This window comes from Acanthopagrus latus, chromosome 4 (assembly GCF_904848185.1).
Source record: "Acanthopagrus latus isolate v.2019 chromosome 4, fAcaLat1.1, whole genome shotgun sequence".
Classification (NCBI taxonomy): Eukaryota; Metazoa; Chordata; class Actinopteri; order Spariformes; family Sparidae; genus Acanthopagrus; species Acanthopagrus latus.
Window position 1 is genome coordinate 437,550 of NC_051042.1, and position 14,849 is coordinate 452,398.

At 43.0% G+C, this 14,849-nt stretch overlaps 1 protein-coding gene and 1 long non-coding RNA gene across 6 annotated transcripts in view; one reads left to right on the plus strand and one right to left on the minus strand.

Annotated features, from left to right (window-relative positions):
• arnt2 (aryl-hydrocarbon receptor nuclear translocator 2) overlaps positions 1–13,752 on the minus strand; it is a 58,411-nt gene extending 44,659 nt beyond the window's left edge. Inside the window, exons 1-2 of one of the 5 annotated variants that reach the window (XM_037095810.1) lie at positions 12,556–13,752; positions 5,070–5,181 (exon numbers count right to left, since the gene is read on the minus strand). In XM_037095810.1, the coding sequence (XP_036951705.1) occupies positions 5,070–5,181; positions 12,556–12,586 (143 nt within the window). In that variant the 5' untranslated portion in view covers positions 12,587–13,752. The other 4 variants (XM_037095806.1, XM_037095809.1, XM_037095808.1 and 1 more) reach the window with 4 other exon arrangements.
• Positions 641–5,188, plus strand: LOC119018278. The gene is made up of 4 exons (XR_005074701.1): positions 641–859; positions 2,883–2,971; positions 3,057–3,173; positions 5,054–5,188. It is a non-coding gene; the product is annotated as an uncharacterized LOC119018278 (long non-coding RNA).
• Positions 13,753–14,849: the final 1,097 nt, after the last annotated feature.

The window sequence follows — 14,849 nt, forward strand, 5'->3', positions numbered from 1 at the left end:
AGTCTTGTGTAATAAACTGCAGACCTGACTGTAATGGAAACAGAACAGGGTGATGGAAATAGAAGGCCGAGCAGCGTGACATGGAGCGGCGCCATGCACGCCCTGTTCGTGCCTATGCATACATTGTGCTCATGTAGACAGCACTATTAACATAGAAATGTACAAAGAAACCATCCAGCTGGGTGACTGTTACAGAGCCACTTGTTGAGAGGTTCACAGTTTGTGGAGAAGCTCACTGACCAGCTACCATGACTCACTCGTACTTTGTTTGGCTGTTTAACTATTCTTAATATTAGTAGCAGTAACATGATCACCACTGCTCCAACTCAAAGTCAGGACGAATGACAGAGGCCTCACTTCATCGCAAACTCTACGTTCAGTTACACTCAACTAAGAGTTTTTCTGCACAGCCAAGGTCTATCACTCTCAAATCTAGAACACAGAGTTAAAATCTCAGTCAGTGAGACAAATGAATCCATCCACCTGGCAGGTGTAACATATCAGGTTACTGATTTGAACTGCATGCTAGGTGCTCTGGTGCTGTCATGGTCCTGTCATCTAAGTTTGGTTTCATGTTTTCCAGATTTTTCCCTGCTGTTTTCTTGTTCTCCTCACCAGCCTGGTTTTCCCTCCACACCTCACTTGTATCTCCATCATTAGCCCAGACCTGATCAAGTGTTATTACCCTCACCTGTGTTTCTCTGCCTCACTCTAGCTGCACCTCATTCCCCAAGTTTGGTTTGTATTCAAGTACAGTCTTTAGTTCAGTCTTTTACCTCCTTTTCCACACATCAAAAATCCCACTTAAACCTGCGTTTGGGTGCAATAGGAATGTGTAAACTCTGCATTTACATCCAGGGTAAGTTGACTCGACATGTTTTTATCTTGGCTCCACTTTGATCTAAATGAAAGAACCGGGTGAACACTCTTAATTCCACAAGCAAAGTGATGATGCATTCTGGTGGCGGTGTGTCAATTAGGGAGGAATTTCTATTAAGGACGATTTAATACTGGACAGTGCTGGAGGTGGCGCTCCGTTCATTCTGTGAAAGCTGTTCAGTGTGTTTTGGGCCCAAAAAAGCTACTTATAATACTTGGATTGTCGACTGAGTGGGCTAACTTCTGCTTAAGCGCCCAGCTAACATACATGGGGATGTAATAATTCATTCATGTGACTCTTCTAGACTCTCTGAATGTTACTGGACCGAATGGCTCAAATTGTGATAGTGAAATGAATCATTTTAAGGGTTTGTGACACTTAAAAGAAAATGTATCCACTGTTAACAGATTGTTCTTTCATAGTGGGTCTGTTGTTGTTTTCTCTTCTGTTACAACTGTTTCCGGCACGTTCGTTATGTGAAACAAGACTTCAGTAAATCCTCAATCCTCAATAAATCTTCAGTTCTATCATATATTCTCCTGTATGCACCTGTCCCATTGTGACCACAATGTACAGTGCATACATTACACAAACCCCTTGCTGGTCCTGGATATTGGCATACAGGTGTGTAGGATGCTGCTGGGAAGTAGCAGGGCCCGGCTAATAAAAAAATGATGTGGTATCAGTGGAATCTGTGGAAAGGCTTGTGTGCTCACTGATATGAATTCCAGCATGTGAAGCAGCATTGGAGGCATTTCTGATACTGGTAACATTATTCTTGGTTACCAGGAAAACATACAGCTATCATATTACACATCTGTTGTTATACTTCCTTTATTCTGCTGTGAAACGTTGTGGGACTGATAAAGTTTATCTTAGTTCCAGTTTTTGAGAACATGATTTTATATAAACAAAACTATAAACCATTTGATTAACTACATAAAGAAAATGTGTCCTAACACATTCTGTTGACTTCCTCAACATCTACACACATCCTGTGGCATTTACAAGCTTACAAAACTGCACAGGGATAACAACTCAGTGATGGATTATATATAAAGGGAATCATAAAAACATTTTTATATTAGCTGCTGCAAAAAATCCAACTGACATCATGTGATTAGCTGATGAGAGAAGCTGCTATTTAGGGGCACCAAATCCTAATCTGGCCCAGGGCAGCAGAATGTGTAGCACCGGCCCTGCTCTGACAGCACTGTTAGGAGCCCAGCAGGATCATGGTGAGCTGGGATTTCATAACTGAACTGTGAGCTGGACGCACACTGACTTTCTCTGACTGTGTGGAATCTGTGTGTGTGCCTTTCAGATGATGAAGAAAGGTGTCAAACCGCGAGTCTGAGGCTGCAGATAAAACATACTGATGTGGGCTGATGGAAGTTTAATGTGGTATGAACTGAAAAAAAGTTCAATCTTTTTATCTTTTTTTATTGAACTGCCAAATCTGATTCCACTGATAAAATCAGAGTCCAGTACAGTCCTATCACATCGACCCAAAACACCTGAGTGCACTCAGTGGACGTCGGATGAGGGAGGACACATCGCTCCATGTGATGATACCTTCCTCTATACTTTGTTCAGCTGAAACTGAAGTTCTGCAGGAGAAGGCTAGCAGAGAAATCAGGTTTCTCCGGGTTTCTCGTTTACATTACATTAGAAACGCACCGTATACCATATATATGTACACTGTGTTTTACCAACCTCCAGTCCCTGTCACAGTGTGTATGCATGGTCCACCTGATGGCCTCGTGCATCATGGGAGCAGTGTGTCTGCTGTTGTCTTAGGATCTTTAGCTACAACCTGGCTCGTCTACACACTTGCCAAGATCCCGGTCTGTATTATTTATTCATGTTTGTGTAGGCCTGATGCATGAGCATGACTTGAATGCCATGCTTTGACCCTTGAGGATTGGAGGTACTGAACTCATGTACACTGCCCCCATACACACACAAACACTGAAGCAGCCCCCCTGTTTATAACCCTCAGTCCTGAGTCCTATTGTTCACACACTGATGCAGAATCTGAAAACTCCATTTACACGTCAAACAGAGCTCCACTCATGACAAAGATTTGAGGTCAGTTTCCTAAAACATCTCCATACACTATTTACTCCTAATGACACACCAGTGACTCTCAGTTTGTCATTCTTCTATGTTGGAGAGCTGCATCACCTGAGAACACAGGTACTGACGCCTACGTCATGACCCCAGCAGCTGCACAGACAGGCTGGTGATGTCTGGACACACAGATCTATCCATCACTCCCACAGCAGTAGGGGTGAGTACTGTTCACACTGGAACAGATACTGGTACCAGTACCGGTACCTGGAATTTGAGCCCTTTTGCTTTACTTTACTTTCTGTAATAACAATAAAGTAATTCAGTTCTAACCAGTTAAATCATTTAGTATATCATGGGCCATATTTCTAGTAATAATACACATCACATGTCAGTCAGTCTGTATCTCAGTAGCATCTTGTCATACTGCATTTATCTGGTAAATAAAATACTTTCTTCTCTGTTCAAAAAACCCAGAAACATACCACCTCCATGCAGAATGGGAAGAGGACTTTTTCTCACTGTCTTATTGGAAGAGCTTTGTCTGATTTGTCAAACTACCGTCGCTTTTCCGAAGAAGGGGAATGTTGAGAGGCACTTTCGAGCTGTTCATAATAAGCACGACACTGAAGGAAAATAAGAAAAGTGAGGGAACTAACATCACAGTTAATCAGACAATAGTCGTTCTTCACACAGCAGAATTCACAAGCAAAGGCCGACACGAAGCATCGTTGCGGGTGAGTCACTCCATCATTAAGCATAAGTCATCCCCAGATGGAGAGATGAAGAGGCCTTTGTAGAAGCAGCTGACTCCTTGTTTCAGGTTTTTAAAAACAAACTAGAAATATTACCATCAATCAAAGCTCTTCAGCTATCAAGAAGTGCAGTTACACGGCGAAGTAATGAAGTAATGGCCGAGGATTTGACACAGCAGCTTCGTAGAGACATCGCAGACTGTGAGTCTACAGACACCAGAGATACAGCCCAGATGTGTGTTTTTATCTGTATGGTGTTTACAGATATGACTGTAAAAGAGGAGCTGTTAACATTACTGCCCATGAAAGAACGCACGCCTGTTCCATTCGAGCGAGACCTCGTCAGAGACGACTGTTGCACACACGTCTGGAGGAGGATGACTGCAACTCTCTACTGATGTGAGATGGCTTAGTAGGGGGAAATTCCTGCTGAGATTTCAAGAGCTCTCTCCGGAGATAAAGAGGTTTCTCTTTGTCAGAGCACAAGCAACTTCATGATGATCAGTGGCTGCTAGACTTGGTATTTTAACTGATCTCACCAACATGTTGAATGAGCTTAATTTAGAACTGCAGGGAAAAGACGTAACAGTGGTCACTGATGATCAGCTCAGTTTATGCTTTCAAACGAAAAATGAAACATCCTGCCTCAAAGCTGCAGCGCCATGGTTGGGGAACTTCCAAAACCTCGCATCAGAACTAGAGATGCAACAGAAGGCGTGTGCACTACTTCAAGCTCAAGAATGTGCAATGTTCACAGAATACAGTAGCATAATCATCCTCAACATTTGAACATTTTCTTTAATCAGTTCAGTACACTACCTCTGAAATGTTTGAAACAAGCAATTTGTTGTACTATTTTATAATTTTATGTATTCAGTATTTAAGATGAAGCCGTGTGGTTGGTTGGTTCTGTTGAATGTTTGTCATCTAGTATCTGACAGTAAATAAATGTATTTTATAAACCATAATCAACCTTCTGGTTTGTTTTGGGTTCTGTCCTAAGGAGAATACTATTAAAACTGTAAATTCAACATAATCATTATTGTTAAATATATATTGTGATAACTGTCGACATCACACAAACACGTTTTTGCTTTTGTGTTAAAGCTCCCTGTAGCTGCTTCAAACACAGCGTGATGATATGACTGTCTGACACGTTCCTCCCAACACTCTACACTATACACAATAATGAGACTGCATCTAAATGCTACTGTTTAAACTGTTAGTAGCTCATGTGAAAGTTTAGCAATCTAAAACTTCTTCTTCTGGGGAGAGATGGGTGTTATTTTCAGGTCGTCCTATAAAATACTGATTCTTAAAATGATCTATTTTTTGATTTCCTCAGCAGGTCAGATACTCACCCTCCTGATCTTCTCTTGCCCCCACGGCCTGGCACGGTTCCTCCCATCCTCACCTGGCCGGCCCCAACTCCTCCTGGCATGGCTACTGTCCCTGGCAACTCACTGGCCATCTCTGGAAGACACAACAGTAACAGCAAACCAGCCGAGGGTTAGCACAAGTGTCCGTCACTTACCAAGAACAAGTTACAGTCTTTTCCCATTGAAAGTAAGATGTGTGCAACTACACATTTCCCCATTGTGAGGCTAATAAAGGACTTCCTTATCTAATCTCTGATCTTATTGGGCAAGCAGCAGGTTACAACCTGAACAAGTCACCATTTTATCACAAGGCCGACACAGAGTTAATCAACCATTTGCAGTCACATTCACACCTGTGGTTGAAAACCTCCGCAGGCACTCTGGCCCCAGTCGTGTTTCCAACCCAGGACCTTTTTGCTGTGAGGCAACAGTGCAAACCACTGGGCCACAACGTTTCACACTAAATATGAAAACATAGATTGTATTAAAATACAATGGATTATCAATTAATCATTAACAATATAAGAAATCCTTCAGAAAACTGTTTTAACTGACTTGATCTATGTTTGATGTAAAATCAGAGTCGCCACATCAGAAGTTAATAGAACAGATGTATTAAACATGAAGTCATGAAGTGAAGAACCAAATAACACAGAATAATGATTTCATTCTAACTCAATATCCAAGAGAAATCTTTTGAGAACTTACTTGTATATCGACTAAATACATTTTCTCACACCAGTATTTAGTTTGTATTTGTTTCTGATACATTTAAATACAAGTATCTGTAATCTGGTATTGTAAAATACTTTTTGATGTATCTGTGCTCATCTGTGATTATTGATAAGGATTTTTTTTAATGCCATTAATCAATTGATCATTTATCAATTACATCCCTAGATTCCCTGTTACTTAAAGTATTATAATACTTAAACTTGGATCAGTACTGTGAAACCCCCATGCTTCTGCTGGTCTGCTGTGAGCACTGTACTCCACCACTAGAGAAATCAATCTACACAGACCTACATATTGTAGCTGTAGCTGCAGGCTCTGGTTAGCAGCCTAGATATCACATTCTATCTGATGATGTTTTAGAAACACATATTCTCCTGCACAGGCCCTTTACTGAGCTCGCATTTTGTAATGGAGCCACTCAAATACACACTTGTTGTTCCATTGAATATGAAGCCACAGTGCCGCGTGTCATTATGGCTGAGAGGAATCATCGTACGTGCCAGTTCAGCCTCCATCTTCTCATATTTACCTCTTTCTCTCTCACTGGCACTGCATTGTTTTCCTCCTCGTTCATCCACAGATCCATTCTGTTTGCCTAGCTGTTTTCCACTCCATCTCTCCACTCTGTTCACTCACTCACTCACTCAGCTCGATGGAATGGATAGGCCAAACAAACCCTCCAGTATGCCCCAGTGCACCAAGTAACATAGTTAATATTTGATACTGTGTGCATTCAACCCAGAGAAACACACACACACTCATTCTGCAGTGCATGGCTTCCATCATTCATTCATGAAGCAGGAACGAGTAACACCAGGCTCTGAACCAGTGTAATCTGATTAGGAGACAGCTTCATCTCACAGTCAGTGTGGTCATTCAGCCTGGCAGGAACACACTGCTGCCCTTTTCAGACCCAACACAGGTGAGCAGAGCGCTGCTGCACCTGAAGATCAACCTGGCTGCCCCGGGAGCTGGAGCCTTTGTGGTCTGAAATAATGGGTTTCAGAGCGCAAGGTGCTGTTGTCATGTTGTGGCTGATAAGACACTCAGCAGGCACACTGTTCCACTTCACCATGGTTACATATAGGGCTTAATTATGAGACCACCTCAGATAAACTGCTGAGAAACAGCAGAGTGACCTTCAGCTCTTTCTCTCCTTATTTCCAGATATCATTCAAATGTCAATACCTATAAAACACACTTCAAAACTGTCCAGTCAAACACAGTTTGGGCGATGACATACTCCTGTCAAACTGCACACAACTGTTACAGCATTTCTACACAGGCGGCAGTCAGCTGTTCGGATATGTGTCTCACACTTCTCTATTTATAACAATTCAGCTGTCTACACAGGACAAGGAATGGCATTTGTGTTTTACTCACACAATACATGCAAAAATGCAACCTGACGCTTAAAAATACACTTTAAAATGATTTTCTTCCGCTTAATGTTCATATCTATGTTGACTGTGTGTTGGCTTCTGATGCTGCCAGGACATCCAATCCTATTGATCCCACATATATCCTGTTCAAAGACAGAGAACTGAAGCTGCAGCTGCTTTGATAACATGCAAAAGAGCATGGTTAATGTTTAATTCCACCACTCCTCATCCTCCATATCCTGGTTTAACAACACATGTGAGGATATGTGAATGATTAAATAAATCATTTCCAACAATTCCATATCCGTAAAGACTCCGTGCTCATGATTCACTGAAATCCCTGAACCTGGTTGATCGAATCCCTCTAAAATGATACCTCACACAAATATTCATCAAGTGCTGCTTCCACATAAGAACCAGTTCCAAGGGTCCGATTCTACAGGAATCACTAAGAAATTTCAGTTAAGCTTCTAAGTTCCTAAACAAATTTCATGAATGAACAGCGCACTGCAAACACCGGCCGTGTTCTCTCCCATACACTGTCAGTCCAGCATCGTTTCCAGTTCATTTCTCAGCCATGGCTGAGTTACTAGCTGAGACATGGGATGGGTACCGTCTTGATTTTAATGATTCTGCTCATCAACTTTGACAATTCCACTTTTCTATGTGCTCACATGTGTCTTGCTGCATATCAACAGCCATGACGTTAAGACTTTAACACGTCACAGCTACTGTATGCCATATACAATTTCTTCTAATCAAAATGAGATTTATCTTATCATGAATGATGTAATAGGGCACATGCCTACTTCACAGCTTCTAATACTTGCTGCTTGCTGTTTGTATCAGTAACTCAGTGTCTTCACCTATACGTTATTGATTAGTACAAAACAAACATAACATGCAACACAAAGTGTGTAACATAAACCACGTAATCTTAACAAGTCGACAGTCTCTACGCTCCTTTGAATGCATGGCAAATGTTTGTGGTTTTCTTCGGTGCAGTGTCTTAAAGACACAGCTACAGTCACTCAGAGTGGTTTTAACTCAGTCTCATACTGTATACATCTTCAGACAGCCAAAGCTGAAAGCCCTGAGGTCAAATGCATTAATGAGCCTGTGGGGAGACCGTGGGGATTGTTGCATACTTTCTCCTTTTCAATCACTGCTATGCTCAGACAAGGTTGTTCTTTTCTCTGTCTTCCCCGTCTGCTTCCCTCCAGTCTCCCCAAACACCAAGCCTATCAAACAGCCTCCGGACATTTACCATTCAAAAAGTCTAATTCCTATGCAATGCATCGCAACGCATCTCTCTGAATCTCAGTGTATGGTATCCTCAGAGATCTATATTACTGCACATGGTTACTTTTTCCATCATTTAAATTCCCCTTTTATTCATTAAGTCCATCCAATAATCAGACTACAGCAGTCTACAAAATAAAAGCTGCATCTTCTTAATATATAACCACCACAGAAATTATACACATATCTGCAGTGACTTACACTATTCTTGTAATCCGCAGTAATATTGTTTTCACATAGCAGCTTTAAGATCTATTGGCATCTATTGACCTGCTGCACATCTCTCTCAGAGCTGAATGTCAAACTTGACAGGGCCTCCTCGGATCTTGGCTGATTAGCGCGGCTTGCTGTAACAGTTTTTATTGATGGCAGCAGACATTAGCTTCAGGTGAGCTGAGGTGAGACAATCCACAATCAACATGAGCTTGTATTCATTTCTTGTTTCACTGTCTGATCAGTGAAACAAGAAATGAATACAAGCACCATAACCCAGTGAGCTGCAATGTAGACCTATGAAAATACATACACAGCAGACAGTTCTCTGTGTAGACTGATGTTTCACTTGTAATCACTTGTTTAGTTTTGTGCACCAGTTTAAAACACACAGTGATGATCTGCCTCGTCCTGGTTGTTGATGAGGACAAACAGTAGCAGGTAGGACCAGCATGCTGGCAGCATTACAACATAGCTGATCAGTGGGGGTTCCCAACACGTCACACACATGAACCACAGGGTGACAACCCCACACCCCCACAAACCAGCTCACATTAACATGAGATCTGGTGAGCAGCAAAGCCACTGGCCATTCTAACAGTCAGTGTGTTTACATGACACTCAAGAAAACCGAATTACTGGGTTAGTCCGACTATGATCGGATTTCTAACATGCATGTATACACCTCAGTCTGACTGAAATCGGACCAGATCGGATTTCTAATAGTCGGATTAAAGCACCAGATTATTCGATTGATAGTCGCATTACTCCTGCATGTATACGCTCCATCAAATCGGATTGTATTTTTGCGTTCTGCGCAGGCTCAAGATTTTTTTACTGGGGCTTTCCTCAGAAATCACCACAAGAAAGAGCGCCATTGTGCATCTAGATGTGTAATTATCATGTACACCATGAAATGTACAAAGATGTAGCTTCTCCTTGCTCTTCGTACGCCATCTTTCTTGAATGCCGAGGCAGCTGGTGACGTAAAGAGTTCAGCCGGAGGTGTTTCTGTTACCACTAGTTGAAATGGGTACAGCGCCACCTAGCGTGCCGGGGTGTGACATGCTCCGGCCCAATAATTTGATTTTCTCACTGGCATGTATACTCGGACAACTGCAGTTGTCTGATTGAGCAGCAGAGTCGAACTATAGCTGTAATCTGACTAAGATGTGCATGTAAACACACTGACTGATACATTGAATTACTGTCATGCTGATGTTTTTGTCAATTCAAGAACAACTTTAATCTCACGGTGCGAATAAACACAAACACAAAAAAGAAGCAAACAATTGCAAATAGTTAAAGGCACTACATTAGTGAACATATGACACGGAAGCATTTTTAGTAAAGTCTAGAGTACTAACACCAGTATACTGATACTGCCATGTGTCAGCCCAGAGAGTAACAAAACCATCTGTCTTTTTACAATACAAATTTAGCAATGTTTTTATACAATATTCTAACAAACTGAAGTTGAGCTCATAAAATGTTCACACCACAGCCGTGCCTAGAGAAAAAAACACTACAAAACTGACAAAACTAGAGACCACAGGTAACAATCAATTAATGATTTATTTCCAATTGATCTGTTGATTGTTTCTCCAATTAATCAATTGATTGTTCAGTCAGTAGAATGTCAGATTAAAATGCACATTGCAATGTGTTTAAATGTCTGAAAAAACAGTCCAAAACCATAATAGATATTCTGTTTACTATGATAAAGAATACAGAAAAGCAGAAAATACTCACAAATAAAATAATGATTTGAGTAATTAATTAATTTTGTGTTGACTGTAAGTATTTGACAGTTTTCTATCAACCCTGCAGTTTGACCTGTGTCCTCTGTCCTCTCTCAGCACGCAGCCCTCATTAGATCATTTCACTCGTCATGATCCACATGCTCTTACACCAATTGGATCTGAGTGACGGCCAGCTGGAGATAATCCTGCAGTGACACAGCATTCCCACATCCCCAGGTATCTGATCTGAGGTCAACGCACCTGGCCGTGGTGCCATGCCAGAGGAACAGTAGGGCTGACCACAGATCAGCAGGCCGACTTTGTCCTCCTCTGACTGCAGCAGAAACAGCAGCAGCAGCATTAGGCATGACTTAATTCTAACTGGGTGTCATCACCGGATAGAGGAGCTGCACGTAGCTCTCGCTGCACGCTTCCGCCAAACATCAGCGGGTCAGTACGTTACAACAAGCGCCCGATGCAGGGGATTACAGAGCAGGAGGGCTGTCCCTGGCCTGGAGGATGTGCTGCTGCCTCCATACACTCTCATCTGCAATGACTTCACACAGCACAAAGAGGAGAGCTTTCACTGTGTCTTCCCACTGTGCCCTCTTCTATCTGACAGGGTTATTTTCTCATCTGTTCATTGTTCATTCCACCAACACCTCGTCTCAACACTCTGTATGCAGCCCAGGTGCTAATAACCACCCAATTCTTTATTTATATTCCTGTTTCATTTACATTGCCAATGAAGTGGCACAGAGCGTGAGGCAGAGCATGGCTGACCTGTTTTCATACAGAGGTCCTTATCATTAGAATAATTACTTCCCTGACTTGGACGGATCATGGTGGTGTTATTTTCTTTAACCCAGACACGTATTCAGTCCTGTGTGGAGTGCACATGTGGACTGATGATAATAATGCACAATTATAACAACTTCATGGCACAGACACATGAAGCAACAGGCAGCTGCTGCTGTGCGTCTGGTACAACGACTGGATCCAACTGAGATGAGTGTAACACAGAGCAGTTAGATCAGCTGGTAGACTCTCTGCATGCCTCCACTTCTCATCAGAACCAAAGTCCAGACAGTAGCTGGAGTGTTTGTCAAGCTGTATGTGCTGATGTGGAGAGAAGTGAGTTACACTGTCCACCAGAGGAAACTGCTCACTGCTCTCACATCAGACTGTGAAACATCTAACAGTCTGCACTGCCTTTGTTTACCCGGAAACGAACACAGCACCGAGAGTAACTAAATAAGACTTATTCCACCCTGACATTACAGTGACCCGGCAAGGACCGGTGTCCTAATTAAACCTCACATCTTTTATTACAGATGCAGTCAGTCTCTGCTGCGAAGAACCGAGCCGACACCGGGCTGCATCAAGTCCCGAACTTTACTTCTCACCTCAGCACAAGTGACTGGATGTGATGGGCCGGAGGTTCGAATGGTGTTAAAGTGAACTGTGAGGTGTTCGGGTCGCGTTGTGTCCGGTCCGTACCTCCAGCCTGTAGGACTTGTATCTTTGTGTCTTTTCACACCGGCAGATTGTTACCCGGGTCTTACGTTCGGCTGCGGCCGTGAGAGCGGCTCGTACCGGCGGACAGAGAGCTCCCTGTGCGGGCAGGATTCAACAGGCGGGGAGCAGACATCCAGACATCCAGACATCCAGGGATCAGACCTGTCAGCCCGCTTCCCTGTTCAAGTGGCTCGGACTCGACCCATGAAGGGCAGCGCTGCGACGGTACCGAGCGGTACCGAGCGGCAGCGACCAGCGAAACCACCTTTTGTATCGCAGCGTCGGTGAAATGACGGAATTAGCTTAGCTTCACCGAAAAACCAGGCACACAAAGACGAGCCCGAGCGGCAGCCAGCAGGTCGCTGCGCCGCTCGGCCGCAGAGCCGTGAAGAATAGCGGCGCTGTTGAGTGGGGGAAGGGGATGATGCTGGAGCCAGGCTGCGGCGGCCTGGCGGGGCTTCAGCCCTCTTCAGCAACACTCCCAACAAAAGCTGCTTCTGGGTTTTTACCCGCTTCTACATCAACATTCACACACCTTCCGCTCCCAGCACAATAACACACCGAGCTCGGACTTACCGGACGGGTTGACCGCGGCGGGAGTTGCCATGTTTCCTCGGCGGAGAGAAATAAAAAACGGCAGCGATGGAGATGACGCACAATACGGCTCGAGAGCCCCGTGAGAGACGGCGCACACTCCGCGGGATTGGCACGCGAGGCTCGGTCCAACACCGCCTCACATCCGTTAACACGGAGCTGACGGAACCGGATCAGGAGCGGGACAAAAGCCTGCTGCTGTGCGCTGTGCGCGGCGAGTTTCAGGAGAAAATGTTCCCCGACACCAGACTTAATAAAATGCAAGATGTCTGAATGGTAGCACCGCGAGATTTTAGGCTTGCTTGAATAAATTAATGTTATACAGTGTGACTGGTGCAGTGATGGATGTAATGTGGGAAATGTGCAGCGTGCTGCGGATCCCGGAGAGGTTCGGCTGAGCTGGCGCGTTGGTTCGGTCGTTTGTGTTGACACATGTTCACTTTCAAATACGGAGCATGGACTTTATTCATATATTCATATATTCAAACCCGCTGCTGCTGCTCCACCTCCTGCCACTGGAGCTACAGCTGGAGCTGAGATCCTTACCTCCCTGCTCAAGGGAACATCAGCAGCGAAACCACCCTACATGTTTAAATAGGTGACAGTAAATAAGTAGGCACACATGATGCAATATGTCATAAACTGGTGAGGCATCATATACAAACCGTCTGTGTACAGTAGTTTATAAGACTGTCCATCACTGGTCAATATGATTTAACTTCATCAGCAGAGTGCACTGACAGAATGAGAAGCGGTCATTTTAACTGCCTCTGTCAGTGATATATTATCATATAGGTTCATAACTACACAGTAGTGAACCCATTACCAGGTAGGCAGCGCCTCACTGTTGTTGTCTGCTGATGGTGGTGTGTTGTTTCAGTGCAGCAGCCTGCAGGAGAAGTTCAATCATCACTGTTAAACACAGTGGACACAGTCTGAACATTATCTGGACAGTAGTATCGATCTGTTCACAATTAACAGATTAATCACAGTTTACAAACTCTCTATAAAGGGTTACTTATTAGAAAATGGTTCCATAATGTCTAATATTTAGTTATATCTACATGAAACAGAATAATACCAAGCAGTGAGATTTCCAGCTGGAACTGTGAATGTGTTTATATGATATATGACTCTGTCTAATAATATATAACTGTATAATAATATATGACTCTGTCTAATAATATATAACTGTATAATAATATATGACTCTGTCTAATAATATATAACAGTATAATAATATATGACTCTGTCTAATAACATATAACTGTATAATAATATATGACTCTGTCTGATAATATATAACAGTATAATAATATATGACCCTGTATAAAAATAGATGACTCTATAGTAATAAATTACTCTGTATAATAATATGTAACTCTGGATGATAATATACAACTGAATAATATTATATGCCTCTGTATAATAATATTTAACTCTGTATAATAGTATAGTAACATGATATATAACTGTATGACAGTATATAACACTATAATATATAACTCTGCATGATGATGTATGACTCTGTTTAGTGATATATATGTTTGTATGTTGATATATAACCACGTACTCCGTGTATCCCGGGTGTTTGTCCTCAGGATGAACAGGTTTCTGCCTCAGTGTGTTGTCTTTAGGATGAACAGCCTCAGTGTTGGAAGGTTTGTAGTGAACCTGGATGATGTTTATTAAAGATCCTTTCTCAGTTTCTCAGATGTCCCTGTGACATATGGAATGATGATGTTGTTGTGTTTTCTCGTCTCTTCCTCTCTGTCTGCTCTGGACAGAGGTCCAGTTTGGGTACCACAGGTTTAAGTGCTCCCCTGATGCGCCTCTGTTCCTCCTCCTTCCCTCTGACGATGGTTTAGGGTTGTGATGACCCCCAGCTTGGGCTCCAGTTGGTGGTGAAAGTGAAAAGTACCTATGTGCGAAGGTTTTCTGTACACCTCAGTGTTGAGGCTTCAGTCATCATCAGTGTGTACTGGACAGTCCAAGAAGGGCAGACTGTCTCCTCTGACATCTTCCTGAGTGAACTTGATTTTCCCGTCCACAGCATTTATGTTCTGATTTTGACCCAGGTGTCGTCCACAGACCTGATCCAGTGGCTTGGAGCAGTTCCTGTGAAGGTGATCAGTGCTCTCAACCTCTTCCATGTAGAGGGTGACCACTGCTGGGGACACTGGGGAGCCCATAACACAGCCGGGCGTCTGTCTGTAGAAGCCTTCACTGTACTGAAGTAGGTGGTCATTGGACAGAGGCTCTCTCAGCCTGCAGAC